General features: G+C 35.7%; 4 protein-coding genes across 4 annotated transcripts; 3 read left to right on the top strand and 1 right to left on the bottom strand.

Annotated features, from left to right (window-relative positions):
- Positions 1-40: 40 nt before the first annotated feature.
- Positions 41-5,006, top strand: LOC110725212 (WAT1-related protein At3g30340-like). Its single transcript, XM_021904696.1, has 6 exons — positions 41-1,903; positions 1,997-2,065; positions 2,194-2,310; positions 2,402-2,816; positions 3,107-3,258; positions 3,571-5,006. Exons 1-6 carry the CDS (start codon positions 1,692-1,694, stop codon positions 3,740-3,742), a joined length of 1,137 nt encoding a protein of 378 aa, XP_021760388.1. The 5' UTR covers positions 41-1,691; the 3' UTR covers positions 3,743-5,006.
- A 63-nt stretch (positions 5,007-5,069) lies between these two features.
- LOC110725214 (WAT1-related protein At3g30340) lies at positions 5,070-8,228 on the top strand. Its single transcript, XM_021904698.1, has 6 exons — positions 5,070-5,917; positions 6,044-6,106; positions 6,238-6,354; positions 6,443-6,833; positions 7,141-7,292; positions 7,383-8,228. Exons 1-6 carry the CDS (start codon positions 5,736-5,738, stop codon positions 7,522-7,524), a joined length of 1,047 nt encoding a protein of 348 aa, XP_021760390.1. The 5' UTR covers positions 5,070-5,735; the 3' UTR covers positions 7,525-8,228.
- Positions 8,229-8,358: 130 nt separating this feature from the next.
- On the top strand, positions 8,359-13,055 carry LOC110725213 (ribosome production factor 1-like). The gene is made up of 11 exons (XM_021904697.1): positions 8,359-8,780; positions 8,874-8,954; positions 9,126-9,221; positions 10,389-10,472; positions 10,574-10,643; positions 10,849-10,931; positions 11,938-12,017; positions 12,129-12,227; positions 12,321-12,417; positions 12,637-12,726; positions 12,845-13,055. Exons 1-11 carry the CDS (start codon positions 8,541-8,543, stop codon positions 12,881-12,883), a joined length of 1,059 nt encoding a protein of 352 aa, XP_021760389.1. The 5' UTR covers positions 8,359-8,540; the 3' UTR covers positions 12,884-13,055.
- Positions 13,008-14,227, bottom strand: LOC110725216. The gene has a single exon (XM_021904700.1). It carries the CDS (start codon positions 14,050-14,052, stop codon positions 13,090-13,092), a length of 963 nt encoding a protein of 320 aa, XP_021760392.1. The 5' UTR covers positions 14,053-14,227; the 3' UTR covers positions 13,008-13,089.
- Positions 14,228-14,389: the final 162 nt, after the last annotated feature.

Raw genomic sequence — 14,389 nt, 5'->3', positions numbered from 1 at the left:
CTTAAAGTGTGCTAAATCTATACAAGATAGTCTGATTAGTTAGGGGTAAGGCTAACAGCCACTAGTTCTAGGATTCACTTTTGATTTCATTCCACAATACTGCATGATTGATCAGTCTTAATTTCCTTATTGATTCCACTGACCATATGTCATTTATTATGGGATCCTATATAGCTTTGTACAAGAAAATAATGTAGGTCAATGCTGCAAAATTATGGTATATTTCTACTGTATAGATCTGTACTTGTGCGACTTGTGTCTATAACCATTACTGATGTGAGCCTGATTGGCTTTTTGAGTCAGCCGATGAAGAAGCATCAGGAGAAAGTAAGTGTTAGATTATAGTATAAGATGATCTGGGGAACCTAGTGTGCAGTGGATTAAACCTCATCAGCAAGGACTTGGGAGGGATTTATGGATTTATTTGGAAAATATATAGATGGTCACCTTTAGACCAACAAATTAAAAAAGGTCATTTAACCATGGATATCAAAATCCTTAAACCACCCCTTTGAAAATTTTGTGCATGCAGTTTCCTACTGAATAAAATATAAGTGATTTCATATCTAATCAAACCTTCAACATAGGAAATCATTTGTGTCATACAGCATAACTGAGCATGATTTTATCTGAACATCATGCGGCCAGCATCCCTATGACATTATTGAAGCTCTCTCTTATAGCACGCTTGTCATCTTTGTTCTCAAATATGCATTTTCAGCAAACGCTCAGCATTTGATTAGACTGATCTGCTTTTGTTTTACTGTATTACACTTTTAGAGGCCATCTAGTTGTTCAATGACTATAACTTGAATCAGACAACGAAATCAACTACAGTATTAGAAAGATCTATTCCTGGGGTAGCCATTCAAAGTGCTGGTAACTTTGAGTTAGCTTTATTACTGTTCTACAAAGAACTAAGATTAAAATATGTCTTTTTTTAGTTGCTCATTTCTATTTATCATGGGGTAAATTCTCTCATCTGTCGAACCTTCTCTGTTTCTTTCAACAACCTCTACAGTCTATACACTAAAAAAATCTCCTTCGCAGATATGTCATATTTGACTTTTGCAAAAGGTTGTGTCTATTTGCCATGTTCATGACTATAAATGGGCAATAAATTCTTAAAAGGCAGAAAAAAGTACAAGTAATAAATCTTCTTACCATAGTAACTAGATTTATTTTACACATAAATTCTTAGTTAATGTTAATGCTGTATTACTGCTGTGTACTGGCTGACCAATGTGTTACATGATATGACATATTGTTCAGTGACTCATTCAGCATGAGGCTGCAAGTCATTCTGTTGTCTTGTAATAAGAATTAGATTCTGTTCAAAAGAAGGATATGCCTTGTTTTGCATCGCACTCAAAATGCAATGAAGAAAATTACTTAACTTCTGGTAATTGTAGAGTGCCAGCCAAAAAGCATGATCACCTGTGCAGTCACTGGATTGACGAACATGTGTGACATTGGCAATCTTCGTCCTGATTTTGAACTGTGTGGTCTGTCTGGAGAATCAACACAAAGGCAAGCGAATGATAATAAAAGTGTATATAAAGAATTTTTTATTAGAAAAGCAAATGATGTGACACTATCAGTTTAACCATGTTTATCCTTTCATTTGTATGTGCTTATATACCACTGCATGTAGATCAGTCTGCTCAAGCTTTTTGTTGTAGTAAAAAACAATGGACAAAAAAGAAAGCATAAACTTCCAGATGGTAGGATGTCAGAAATGGAAGCCTGTTGTTGTCATACTGATTATTTACTTTGTGATGGCTGTTTTAAACCTTTTATTTAAGAAGATCCTTGATGAGGGAAAGAGTCATTTAGTTATAGTAACATATCGGCTAACCACTGCTGCAATTTTTTTGATGCCTATTGCCTACTTCTATGAAAGGTATTTGTGTGAGCAAAATTCTTGATTCATAAAAGAAAATGGAAAGAACAAATAACAAGGTGCAGGGAATTAATGTCTTGATTGTTGTTGCAGGAGAAAAGGTTTGAATGTTAAGCTCACACCTCCAATCTTATGTTATCTCTTTGTCAGTGCTTTAATTGGGTGAGCAAGAAAATTATGTTCAAATACTAATTTTTGCTTCTGTTTTTTCTTCATTGTACCATTTTGTTTTTTCTATAAACTTGCAACTCAAATGTGGAAAAATAAGTGAAAAGATAAGATTTTTTCAGGGCAACACTCACCCAGTATCTGTTTCTTCTTGGAATCCAATGCACATCTGCTGCCTTTGCCACTGCCTTTGTCAACATGACTCCTGTCTTCACTTTCCTTTTGGCTATACTACTAGGGTAGGAATTCTTTTTTTTTTTTTTTTTTTTACTTTGTCTAGTAGGAGTTTGCTGAAAGGAAAGTTATGTAACTGCTTTCAGCTTTTCTCAGGCAAGAAAGTGTGAACTTTAAAAGCACTGGCAAGATAGCTAAAGTGTTGGGTTCACTTATCTGCATCGGGGGAGTTCTTTTATTGATCTTGTACAGAGGAATTCCACTTAACAAAGCAACTTACTCAAGGACTTCTCTATACAATGCTAATAACTTGAGTATGTTTGGTAAGATTGACAGCAAGCATAGATGGATCCTTGGATCAATTTTCCTTGTGCTCAGCATCTTATGCTGGTCTGGCTGGTTCCTTTTACAATCAAGGATTGGCAAAAGATATCCATGCAAGTATATGAGCACTGCTTTGATGTCTGCTTTTGGGGCTGTTCAGTCAGCAATCTTATGCTTTGCCATCAACAGGAATATCTCCGTATGGATTTTTACTGGAAAGCTGCAGATCTTTACTGTCCTTGCTGCGGTAAGTATGGTTTGGACCTCCTTTTCTTAATGTGGTAAACTAGTGAATTGTAATCTATTAGTTTTTGAATCAAAATATTGTTCCTTTTTACATTTAAATATTTATAAATGATTAGTAAAGAATTATCGAAGGCCAGACTAATTGTTATAACAGGGATGACTTAATGTATTTTCAGAAACTGCCTTTATGCATTTTGTAGAACCAAAGACATCGAATAGCCTAGGAATTTTTTACTTTTACGAGACTGGAGCTTTTTGAGCAAGATAAAATCATTATTGTGCTAATTGCAGGGAGTTTTAGGATCAGGGCTATGCTATGTTGGGATATCCTGGTGTGTTGAACAGAGGGGCCCAGTCTTCACATCAGCATTCAGCCCTTCCATACAGATTTATATAGCAATAATGGATTTGTCCTTCTTTCATGAACAAATTTACCTTGGAAGGTTTGTTTCTTTCACTTTGTTTCTGAATTCATTAATACTAATACTTCTTTATCCCTAATAGCCACTAATAGAAGTTAATGTCATGTTTAAAAAGGGGGACAAAGGTAGAAAATGACTTCTTTATTTGACTATTCAAAGTTTGTACATCATGTACAAAAATATTTTTCTTTTACTAGTAGTTTTCTAATTGAGAATTTCAGACAAGGGGAATATTAGTTGTATAAAATCTAAATTTCCTTTTGTTTTACTTTTTTTTTTAATTAAATTTAATCATTAGTACTCATTCCCCTTCTGCTTTCTGGGTTGTTACAGTGTTATAGGATCAATCCTGATAATTTGTGGTCTCTATATTCTTCTGTGGGGTAAAAGCAGAGAGGCATCACAAGAAAACATAATCAAGCTAGCTGAGGCAGTGCAATGCAATGAAAGTTCTGCAACTGCAATTGGCATTATTCATGTCACCAGTTCTGGATGCCCCTCTTAGTTTGGTTTCATTCATCTATGCTCCGGAATTTATATAAAACCTCACGTCATCAAAACCTACGTGAGATTTTAAGTCAAATTAAAGAATACTCACTTTGAAATATCCAACTTTGGCATATTATGGACCTTAGTCACTGCTTTCAAATTTTCAATTATTTAAATTAATATGAACTCTCAAGATGTTCTTCCAGAAATGCTATCCATCATAGATATCAATTTTGTATCTTTATAATATTATGAGCAACATATATTGTATTAAAATGTTAAACACTTTAGTGAAAAACAATAACAAATTTCAGATATTATTCAACCTCCCTCTAGTTGTGAGAATAATTGTCATCCGTGTTTGTACTCTTCCCACCTTCCCCTCCCTAGCTTTTACTTTCCTCCATGTGATGCCTTGGTCACCATTATTGTATTAGCTAATAGTTAATTTTTGCCAATGTTAAGCCATGGATGGAAGCCTACTTTCCTCCTAATAGGAGAGCGAAAAATAGATAATCCAGAACCACCTCACCATCTATGGTTCCAGCCAGTATCATGGCATCTAAGATAACTATTTCCCTACAGCTTTATACTTTGAAGTGTTATACCATACTCAACAAATTCTGGATCAGTACTGAGCCTATTGTATATTCCAGTAATCCTATTTAAAAGATAATGATTTCTGTTATAGTATTGATTTAGAACTTAGTTATTTACTTCTATTTAGCAAGTCATATAATTTACTGATACATGGTATAATGCTTTCTCTGACACACTGACAGATTATTTTGACAATAAATTTGGACACCGATATAAGATGCTCAATTGAAACTGGTTTAATGTGGCATAGGATCGTTGGTCAGGACCAGAAAGGCAATTTTCCCTCATTTAGCAGAAGTGTGGATACATGCCATTAATGGCAGTGATGTTTAACACTATCTACACTAGCTCTCTTTACCAAACACTACTCAGTCTAGCCTAAATAAGGTAATTAATCTCATATCAGTTCTGTGAGGCCAACAGCCATATGGCATATTGAAGCTGTCTTTTTTATCCTATATATTCTGCTAGTTCTCTAATTAGAAATGTAAGCATAGAGTCATAGACAGCATTTGGCTACACTAACTAGCATCCAATGTACTACATAAAGTTTCTGAGGTTCTTTGGTCATTCAAAGACAATAATTCTTGTATAAGCAACAAGTATCTGAAAGGTATGTTTGTCTTGTATAAGCAACAAGTATCTGAAAGGTATGTTTGTAACTTTTGTAAGGCGCCACAGAGTGGTGATATTGGAAGTCTTAAAAGAAAATTTGTGTTTATGATATATATTTACCAAATCCTACTTTTGCAAGATGTTCTACTTTCTTGAGCATGTGCACATCTCTGTATCTGGAAACAGTATCCTAACACATATTATTCTAAGATACACTAATAGCAAGTGTAAATATGTACATATGCTGTATAATCTTATTTAATGGCTTCTGAATGTGTTGGTTAATTGATATACACTAATAGTTATATGATATGACATATTATTCTTGTTGGTTAATTGCACTTGAGGCTATTCCGTTTTTGGTCATTCTGCTGTCTTGTTAGAATAAGATTCCGTCAAAAAGAAGGTTATGCCTTGTTGTACATCACACTCTAAATGGAAATGAAGAACATCTCCTAATCTGGTAAGTGTAAAGTGATTCATGATCACTCTATGAGGTTATTGGGATGATGACGAAGGCGTGTGACCTTGGCAAAGTCCACTGTTATTTGAAATGTTGGGAAGGATCAACCAAAAGTTAACAAAAAATAGAATATAAATTGTGTTGATGCGAACTTCTTTCTTGAAAAAGCAGATGATGGGATATGTCTAGTTTTAGTGTTACTGTTTCGTATTTACTATTTCTTTCTTAAATATAAGATGTTTGAGTGTTAACATTGCTGGGGTTTGATCAGTCTGGCTAACATTTGCTACTAAAGGCAACAAAGAAGGAAAGATAAAGTGTAACCTAGCCTATGGCGGGATATCAGCAATGGAAGCCTGTTGCTGTAATATTGGCTGTTTACTTTGTGATTGCAGTATTAAACATCTTATTTAAGAAGATTCTTGACGAGGGTTCAAATCAGTTGGTTATAATCACATACAGACTGACTTCTGCTTCAATATTTTTGGCACCCATTGCCTACTTCTGTGAAAGGTAAATCATCTGCAAACACTGTTTGAATTGACTTATTATGTGCAACAATCCCTGATATAAATAAGTCTATAGAAAACATTGGTTAAAAAATCAATGTGGGTGCTAAGGTATGTACTATGTTTGCAGGCAAAGTGGAGTAAAGCTCACAACTTCAATCTTATGCTATACCTTCTTTAGTGCTCTCATTGGGTGAGAGAAACAGTTGTTGCTTACATACCTGATGTTGGTTTCCCCTTCCCCTTTTGAAAGAATGAAGTTTTTGTTCTTTGAGATAGCTTACTTAAACTGTGGAGAATTGGTGAATTGATGGTTGTTTTCAGGGCAACGCTCACTCAGTACCTGTATCTTCTTGGGACACAATACACATCTGCTGTATTTTCTAGTGCATTCGCCAATATGAGCCCTGTATTCACTTTCCTTTTGGCTTCACCTCTAGGGTGAGATGAAGTTTCACATTCCTAATAGCACATTTAGCACATCTGTTGTAAAAATATAATAAGTCTTAACTGCATTGAACTTTTGCAGGCAAGAGAAAGTGTACTTGAGAAGCAAACATGGGATAGCTAAAGTGTTAGGTTCACTTACTTGCATCGGTGGAGCTATACTACTCATCCTGTACAGAGGAATTCCACTGTCCACATATCATGCTAAGCATTTGAGTACGCCTTCTAAGTCTGGCAGCAAGGAAAAATGGATTCTTGGTTCAATTTTCCTTCTGTCAAGCGCCGTGTGTTGGTCTGGATGGTTTCTTATACAGTCAAAGATTGGCAAGAAATACCCACGTAAATACTCGAGCACAGCCTTGATGTCATCTTTTGGTGCTGTTCAATCAGCAATTCTATGCTTTGCCATCAACAGAGACATTGCAATATGGATTCTGAGGGGAAAGCTGCAAATCTTTACTGTGCTATTTGCTGTAAGTACGAATTATTATTTGCTGCAATCATAGTTTTTAGTCTCGATATTGTAGTTAATAAGCCAATATCAATCTTTAGCATAAATTAGTTAATCAATAATTCACTATCAAAGGTCCCCACCAATTATTTCTTTTGGGATTACTTTTAAGGATTCTCAAAATCTTCCTTTATGCACCAGAGAAACTCATCAATTTCCAAGATATTCTTTCCTGTAAGCTAAGGTTTAAGTTGATTGCATACAATTTTGTAAATAAGATTATGCTTTAAGAACATGAAGAAATCTGTTGATGTTTTTTATAAATGCAGGGAATTTCGGGGTCAGGACTATGCTATGTTGGTATGTCATGGTGCGTTGAACAGAAGGGCCCAGTGTTTACTGCAGCATTCAGCCCTTTCATACCAATTTTTGTTACCATAATGGATTTCGCCTTCTTTCATGAACAAATTTATCTTGGAAGGTCTGTTTTCTTCGCTTTGTTACATAATTAGTTGTTTCACTTCCTTTTGATCAAATTCATATTTCTCATTTTGATTTGTGTTGTTAACAGTGTTATAGGATCCATCACGGTTATATGTGGTCTATATATGCTATTGTGGGGTAAAAGTAATGAAGCGCAACATAACATCAATAGGCCAGCTGAAGCAGTGGAATGCCATGGAAATTCTGCAACTGGGATCAACATTATTTGAGTCTCCTCCAATTCAGAATGCCCCTTGTAGCTCAATTTGATGTATTTGTTCTCTAAACAATAAGATTATCAAGTTCTTTGGAAATTAGTAAAACCTGTTGGAACCATTTTGTATTGTACTTCGTATTAGTTACAATTATACAAAAGTATAGCAATAATGCTCTTTTTGAGAAAATTGCTCAATTAAAAAAAAAAAAAAAAAGCTTTCCCAGTCGAGCAATACAAAATCTACTTGTGCTACAGAGTACAGTCTCATTTTGAAGTGCATTTATATTGTTTTTTTTCCTTTTTTTTTTTTTTCTTTTTTTTTTTTTACGGGCTTTTATACTAGTATCATTTTATATATATAGATTTTGTGTAATTGGTTGAATGAGGCTATAATATATTTATTGGTTTATCGTCTACATTTGTAATCTACTCACTAAATTTTTCATAAAAAATAATAATAATAATAAAAAATCTATCCACCAAATTTTCTTGAAACTCGGAATCATATTCTTAGACTAGAGCGTAGCTTTCATTGCATTATGAGTATCTAATAAGACCAAATCTTAAGGGGTGTTCTCAAAACCTAAGATATCTTGTCTACATCACTTGCCCTTGTCGCTCCCTCTACTCTTTAAAAGGAAAAAAATTAAAGTTGTTCAACTCCGTCCTTAAATTTTCCTTACATTAATGTTGGGCATCTTGTCACCGACAAATTGGACATTTCTTTTTGCTCTTCTTCGGCTTTGTACCCTATTCTCTCCTCAAATGTTTTAGGGTCGCCCCTCGTAAAGAGGGGTCCTAATTCTATCTTTCTAATTCCTTCTTTTTTTCTTACCTTTTCAAAAAAAAAAAAGGAAAGGCCCAACCGAAGAAATAAGACAGCGGCCCATTACATTAAAACCAAAAAATCTCCAACTATCAGCTTCCACTCTTCCCCGAGTCAAACTAAACCCTAGCTAACACCTCTCCTTCCGACCTCCGTTTTCCGACTGCCATACCTTAAACCCTCCAGAATTCTAGAGAGAGAAAATGGCAGGGAACAAGAGAGAGAAAGAAGCTTCCAACAATGGCGGCGAAACCAACGGAGAAGTTGCTAAACCTTCAACTTCTACCTTCAAGAAGGAACAACTTCTACCTTCCATGATTAAGAACAAAGCCAAAAGATCTGAAATTCACGCTAAGATTAAACACGAGAAGAAGCTTGATAAGCGTAAGAAGACCAAAGCTCGTGATGCTGCTGATAAACGCGCTCTTGAACTCGGTGAAGAGGTTCTCTTTTTCTCTCTCTTCATCTCAATCGTTTGATTTCGATTTGGTGCTTGATTTAACGGCTGAGATTGATTTTGATTTTGTGGTTTGTAGCTTCCTCCAAGGCCTATTCCTCGTACGATTGAGAATACTAGGGAAGCTGATGAGACTGTTTGCAAGCCTGATGATGAAGAGGTTTTTTTTTTTAATTTATTGTCTTAATCTCGTTTATATTGCTTGAAATGTGGTTAAATTGTTGATAAATTGTTTGTCATAGTTTAATTTTTTATGTAATGTCTTGATTTTGTTTATAAAGCTAGAAATGTGGTTGAATTGTTGAAATAATGTGTGCATTTTTTGTTGCAGTTGTTTGCGGAATTGGATACTGATGAATTTAGTGCGGTTTTGAAAGGGCAGCGTGCTCAGAATGTTATGATCACTACATGCCGTTTCAACTCCACTGTATGATCTTCTCCTTTCACTTGCCGTTGTTATTACATTTGCGATTGTTTATCATGTTTGCATATTTCTTTCGCTCTAGGCTGTTGTTTTTGAATGTGCATGAGAATGATGTTAGCTTATCAATGACATGTATAGTGAAATGTGAAATGAATGATTACATGAAAGCAATGAATTAGTGTAGATAGCGCTTGGAAATACGGAGTAAGGCTATTTGTATTTTTGGGTGGTGTTACCCTATTATTGTTTTTTACATGATCCTTGTTGCTAAGTAATTTTTAATGTGTATACTTCAAAAGGAATTGTTGTTTGTGCAATTGATTCGGTGCTATTTATACTTTCAATTCGGGTACCAAAATGATTAATAATTCCTATTAAACTTTACGTTTGAAGGTAATTAATTCTATCTAGGTCTAGGCCAATTCAAAATAACTGATTACTTATGTTGTGATTTCTTTCTACCCTTTTAAAATGCTCCACAAGTTTTTGGAAATGATAGTTTTAAAAACTATTACTGGAGTTCAGAAGAATTTGTCATCTTATTTGTAAGGTGCTAATGGTTTATAGACTTATTAACATGCTCCTGCACAAGTCCAGTGATGGGAAGAGCGTGGGAATGGTCTAGCCATCACAAAGGGCTGTTTAGTAAGCTAATTTTCATGCCTTTTCCTTTATAACAAGGGGTTAAGATAATGAGCAACTATGTTTTGACATAGGAAATAGTCTTTTTTCCCCCTTTTATGTTGAGATACAATTGATGATTGATAACGATGTACGTGTAGCTCTAAACATTCATTGACTGTGATGATTGTATTCCCTCATTTCAGCTGGGCATAGCAGCTGCCTTGAGAAGTACTTCATGTACTTTGCATACTTGATGGGTGAGGGTTGAGTATGGAATAAGCATTACAATTTTTGTTCTTGGTACCTGTTTGTTGAAATACATGGAGGCAATTGCTTGTTAGGCTCCTGGCTTGCTGCATGTTGGGATGTTTCTGTGGTGTAAAGTAGCTAGTGCTGAAACGATAACGGCTTCATTTTGATGTCGATGTGATACAAAAATGTATTCATGCTTGTATACAACTGCATATATTGATACGGAGTGGTTCCTAATATATTCTGCAATTTGAATGCATATAGCCTGATTTTTATCTTTTATGCTGTCTTCAGAGAGGACCTGAGTTTATCAAAGAATTAGTTCAAGTGATCCCAAATTCCTCTTACCATAAGAGAGGAACCTACGACTTGAAGAAGGTTGGAATTTGTCTCCTCTTTTACCATATAATATAGATAACAAATTATCTTTCTCATTGCCGAATATCTTATTTTCCTGTCTTCTTTAACAACTTTTGTAGATTGTGACTTATGCAACTAAAAAGGATTTCACTACTTTGATTGTTGTCCATACAAATAGAAGAGAACCAGGTCAGTGTCGTTTTTCTCCAATCGACAGAACTAAATTTTAATATAGAAGGTTTAATCTGGCCCTTGCCCTTATCTTGTCGTCTTTTGCTTATGTGGCTGTATGTAACGCTTTGACTGGAAAGTCATATAGCTCAACGTACGCTATCAATTTTTTTATTTTTTTTTTCAGTATCTTATAATGTTTTTCTCTGATTTGGTGTCATAGATGCTCTCTTAATCATCGGCTTACCTGATGGACCAACTGCACATTTCAAGCTTTCGAAACTTAAATTACGAAAAGAGATTAAGGTTAGTCACCAGTTTTAAATATTGTAATTCTTGAATTGTAATACAAATAAAGCTAACCGCCTAATTCCCGGCTAAAAGCTTACGCTATTATTGTTAACAAGATGCTATTACAACCCTGACTTCTATTTTTTCTTTTTTTCGGTCTTTCGATAGAAAGAATAGCGTTAAATTTCGTTTTCTGGTCATCTTGTTAACGATTCCCTATATGAATGGTGCAGGTACGCACACAACACTTGACCTCATTGCTGGTAACAGTGATGAGGGGTTCCTTTTTAGTAGTCCTTTGGTTTAAGGAACGTAGTCACTCATAGCTAAAAAAAGGAAAGGCCCGGTGGCCAACTTCAAGTTAAGAAAAACATGTTTCTTTCCCACCTATAGGGTCGTGTAGGCCAGATTTACCAATAGGTACGTAAGTCTACTGGTTAGGAAACTATGCGAACCAAAGGCCTTTCTTCATTCTATAGGGCTCACATATTAGCTATATTTGCAAAATTTAACTGAATTTGTAACTCATTTGGATCTCCATTTCTTTTATGCCCTTGGCTGCACGTCAAGTTACAAGTCATACAACACAGTCGACACACATACACCTAATTTGAGATTGACATTTATAGTACTGAACTACTGACTTGCTCACCTGAGCTAAAAGGAAAGTATATTACTTTGTATTGTGCTGTTTCACTGTTCGTAGCTCTATGTGTTATTCTGGTCTGTAACTTGTTCCTTGTAAGAGTGTCCAATCATCTTGTCGGCCATCCTGTGAATATCTTTGTGTCTGAAATTTCTAATACTGATGGGTAAAGAATTATAATTCACTTTAAGAGCCTTGAAAGAGTTTCAACTTGCCTAGATTATATTCTGCGATAAAACATTTTTTTATATCAATGGATTGATAGCTTGAATAGACCTGTAATGTGACTGTATTTCCCCTCAAGTTTTATTGGTTGAGTAGTTTTGTATTGTTTAGTGCTCTCTTTTTTATGCTTATAAAACTATTTTTTTGCAGAATCATGGTAATCCGACCAGTCATTGGCCTGAGCTAATGCTAAATAACTTCACAACAAGGCTTGGGTGTCGTGTTGGAAGGTCTCCTTTATTTCCTCTATAGTACTAACATGCTAATCTGTGCTTCTAGTGACCCTTCCATTTAGGTATTATGACTGGTTTCTGACAGTTTTCCTTTCTTGTATCATTCAGAATGTTACAATCTCTCTTCCCCCAAAAACCAGAATTTCGCGGTCGTCGGGTTGTTACCTTTCACTGTCAGCGGGATTATATATTCTTTCGCCACCATAGGTACACATTGCTTGTTGCCTTGTCTACCTAGACGGTATTTATACTCCATGAAGATTCTGCTTTATCAATTTCTTGTTCTTGGTATCATGCTAGGTATGTATTTGAATCCAAAGATCCAAAGAAAGTAGACTCCAAAAAGGATCCTACTGCCGAGAAGAAGGCTTCAGATTATGTCAAGCCCCGTCTGCAGGTGTGTAATTTTTTGGTTTCATTATAATTATTTTCCTCCTCTCTTTTTGACCCCATCTCCCCCCAATTCTACTATTTTGAAATTTCATGCTGCAGCATGCCAAGTTTCATCTTAAATTTCTTTTATGGAACATAGTTCAGTTATTTTATGTGGTGATCTAGATGAGGTTAATTTACCAAATGTTATTATTCTTGAACCGTTAGTTTATATTCTATGCAGGAATGTGGCCCTCGGTTTGTATTGAAATTGAGAAGCCTGCAGCATGGCACATTTGATACTCAAGGCGGGGAATTTGAATGGACTCATAAGGTAATTTTGTTACTGCTTTTACTGTTTGAGCAGGGAAAAAAATGCTGTAAAAAGGTTCATTCTTTTTTGTGGTTAATTTGTGTATTAACTTTTTTTTTTGGCTATTTATCTGAAACAGCCGGAGATGGACACCAGTCGGAGGAGATTTTTCTTGTGATTTGCCCATTGATTTGTGTGTCCAAAGTTTGGCTCATAGGGTAATTGTAAAGCCTCAAATTTTGCTAAGTTTGCCAATGTATTTCAATTTTCTAATTATACCTTCATGAATGATATCCTGTCAATGAAAAATATGCTATTGATGAAATGACAATGAATTTTGTTTGTTTAAACATGTCGCTGTTTTTTTGCATTCTTGTTGCAAAATTATCTACTACCATCCGGGATTTGCGAGTTGCCATTGTATTGGGCAACAATAGAAGTAGTAATTTTTTTAAGAAGTTGGAGACACATCAAAACAAAAACACCACTGAAACTAGCTGCTTTTGTCCAAGATCTCATTGGTGGAGGAATGATTAGTAGATAGAAACATTCTACAGTCATTAAGATCCAACTTAAACTTTCCATAGTAAACTTCATCAACATGGTTTTCCCTTTGCTTTCTTCGGTTGTCAACCTGCCGAATATTCTGAATACCAGAGTAGCCACTACCAAAGCGGTGGTTACTGACCACCCCCTGTAGACTAGCATACCTCCCACAATTAGAGGCTGCTGCCTACAGACACAGGACAAGCACTCACCTGAGAATTTAGACGACATTAGGGCATCAAGACCCGTGTAGTAAGGCAAGATGATGGAGTCCAAATACAGTGCTGTATGTAGGATTCCTGATATGGTTGATGCCTCGAGGAACACATACTTGAAGTCGCTGTTAGTTTCAGTATTGAAGGCAAGAGCAGAAATCCGAACCACGTGGAGGATTGCAGGGCCATTGTACGACATAGGGAACACAGAGTTTACCCTGTGTCCTTTTGCCATGATGACAAGAATGATGGGTAGGAAAATAGGACCTGATGGAAGAAAGTATCTCCTTAACTGATTGAGTCGAGTAAGGGGAGTTGCCTTTCTCCTTCCTATCATCCCCACCACCATCAAAACTGTGGTTGCTAAGAACGTAATGGTGATGAAGACAATCGCCAAACTATCAACCCAAGATGGGTAATCTCCTGAATAGTTGCTGTTGCAATAGTAGTGGTTCGGACAGTTGATCGGATCTAGTGTTTCTTCCAGCTGCCATTTTGTGCACTTGAAGAAGGCCCTCTGGATATCCCCCTCCGGTATTGTAGATAGATATACCGAATTTCTTGAGGGCAGGAGTGGATTAAACATATTTTGTTAGACCTTTGCATATTAGATTACTAATTTGCTTACTCGTAGTTTGATTTATATGATTTTGCTGTCGATATAAGTTTTAACTCTTAAGGGAGAGAGGGTGGGCCTCCCCTCGAATGGTTGAGCAGTTGTTTTTGCTGAATGAGAATTGGATGAGGATTGACCAACAGCAAAAACTTGTTGAAAAAGAACCTGTCAATTGTGAGGAAGATTATTCAAAGCTATTTTAGAGACTTAAGATTGTGAAACCTTTATGATGATGGTATTATTTTACATGTATATGCTGTGAGTTATAAGGTGAGACTCTTTCTCGAGGTTGGTTATCGCATAATCG

Source organism: Chenopodium quinoa, unplaced genomic scaffold, assembly GCF_001683475.1.
Source record: "Chenopodium quinoa cultivar QQ74 unplaced genomic scaffold, ASM168347v1, whole genome shotgun sequence".
Lineage (NCBI taxonomy): Eukaryota > Viridiplantae > Streptophyta > Magnoliopsida > Caryophyllales > Amaranthaceae > Chenopodium > Chenopodium quinoa.
Note: the sequence above shows the minus strand (reverse complement) of the source record. Positions and strands in the feature narration are given on the sequence as shown.

What these genes read in the sequence shown, in the direction of transcription:
- LOC110725212 (XM_021904696.1), top strand. Translation starts at nt 1,692, where the DNA reads ATGGACAAAAAAGAAAGCATAAACTTCCAGATGGTAGGATGTCAGAAA. An exon ending in TCTTTACTGTCCTTGCTGCG is followed by an intron (nt 2,817 to 3,106) that starts GTAAGTATGGTT and finishes TGCTAATTGCAG; the next exon opens with GGAGTTTTAGGATCAGGGCT. An exon ending in GAACAAATTTACCTTGGAAG is followed by an intron (nt 3,259 to 3,570) that starts GTTTGTTTCTTT and finishes GGGTTGTTACAG; the next exon opens with TGTTATAGGATCAATCCTGA.
- LOC110725214 (XM_021904698.1), top strand. Translation starts at nt 5,736, where the DNA reads ATGGCGGGATATCAGCAATGGAAGCCTGTTGCTGTAATATTGGCTGTT. An exon ending in CTTTTGGCTTCACCTCTAGG is followed by an intron (nt 6,355 to 6,442) that starts GTGAGATGAAGT and finishes GAACTTTTGCAG; the next exon opens with GCAAGAGAAAGTGTACTTGA. An exon ending in TCTTTACTGTGCTATTTGCT is followed by an intron (nt 6,834 to 7,140) that starts GTAAGTACGAAT and finishes TTATAAATGCAG; the next exon opens with GGAATTTCGGGGTCAGGACT.
- LOC110725213 (XM_021904697.1), top strand. Translation starts at nt 8,541, where the DNA reads ATGGCAGGGAACAAGAGAGAGAAAGAAGCTTCCAACAATGGCGGCGAA. An exon ending in GCAAGCCTGATGATGAAGAG is followed by an intron (nt 8,955 to 9,125) that starts GTTTTTTTTTTT and finishes TTTTTGTTGCAG; the next exon opens with TTGTTTGCGGAATTGGATAC. An exon ending in GAACCTACGACTTGAAGAAG is followed by an intron (nt 10,473 to 10,573) that starts GTTGGAATTTGT and finishes CAACTTTTGTAG; the next exon opens with ATTGTGACTTATGCAACTAA.
- LOC110725216 (XM_021904700.1), bottom strand. Translation starts at nt 14,052, where the DNA reads ATGTTTAATCCACTCCTGCCCTCAAGAAATTCGGTATATCTATCTACA.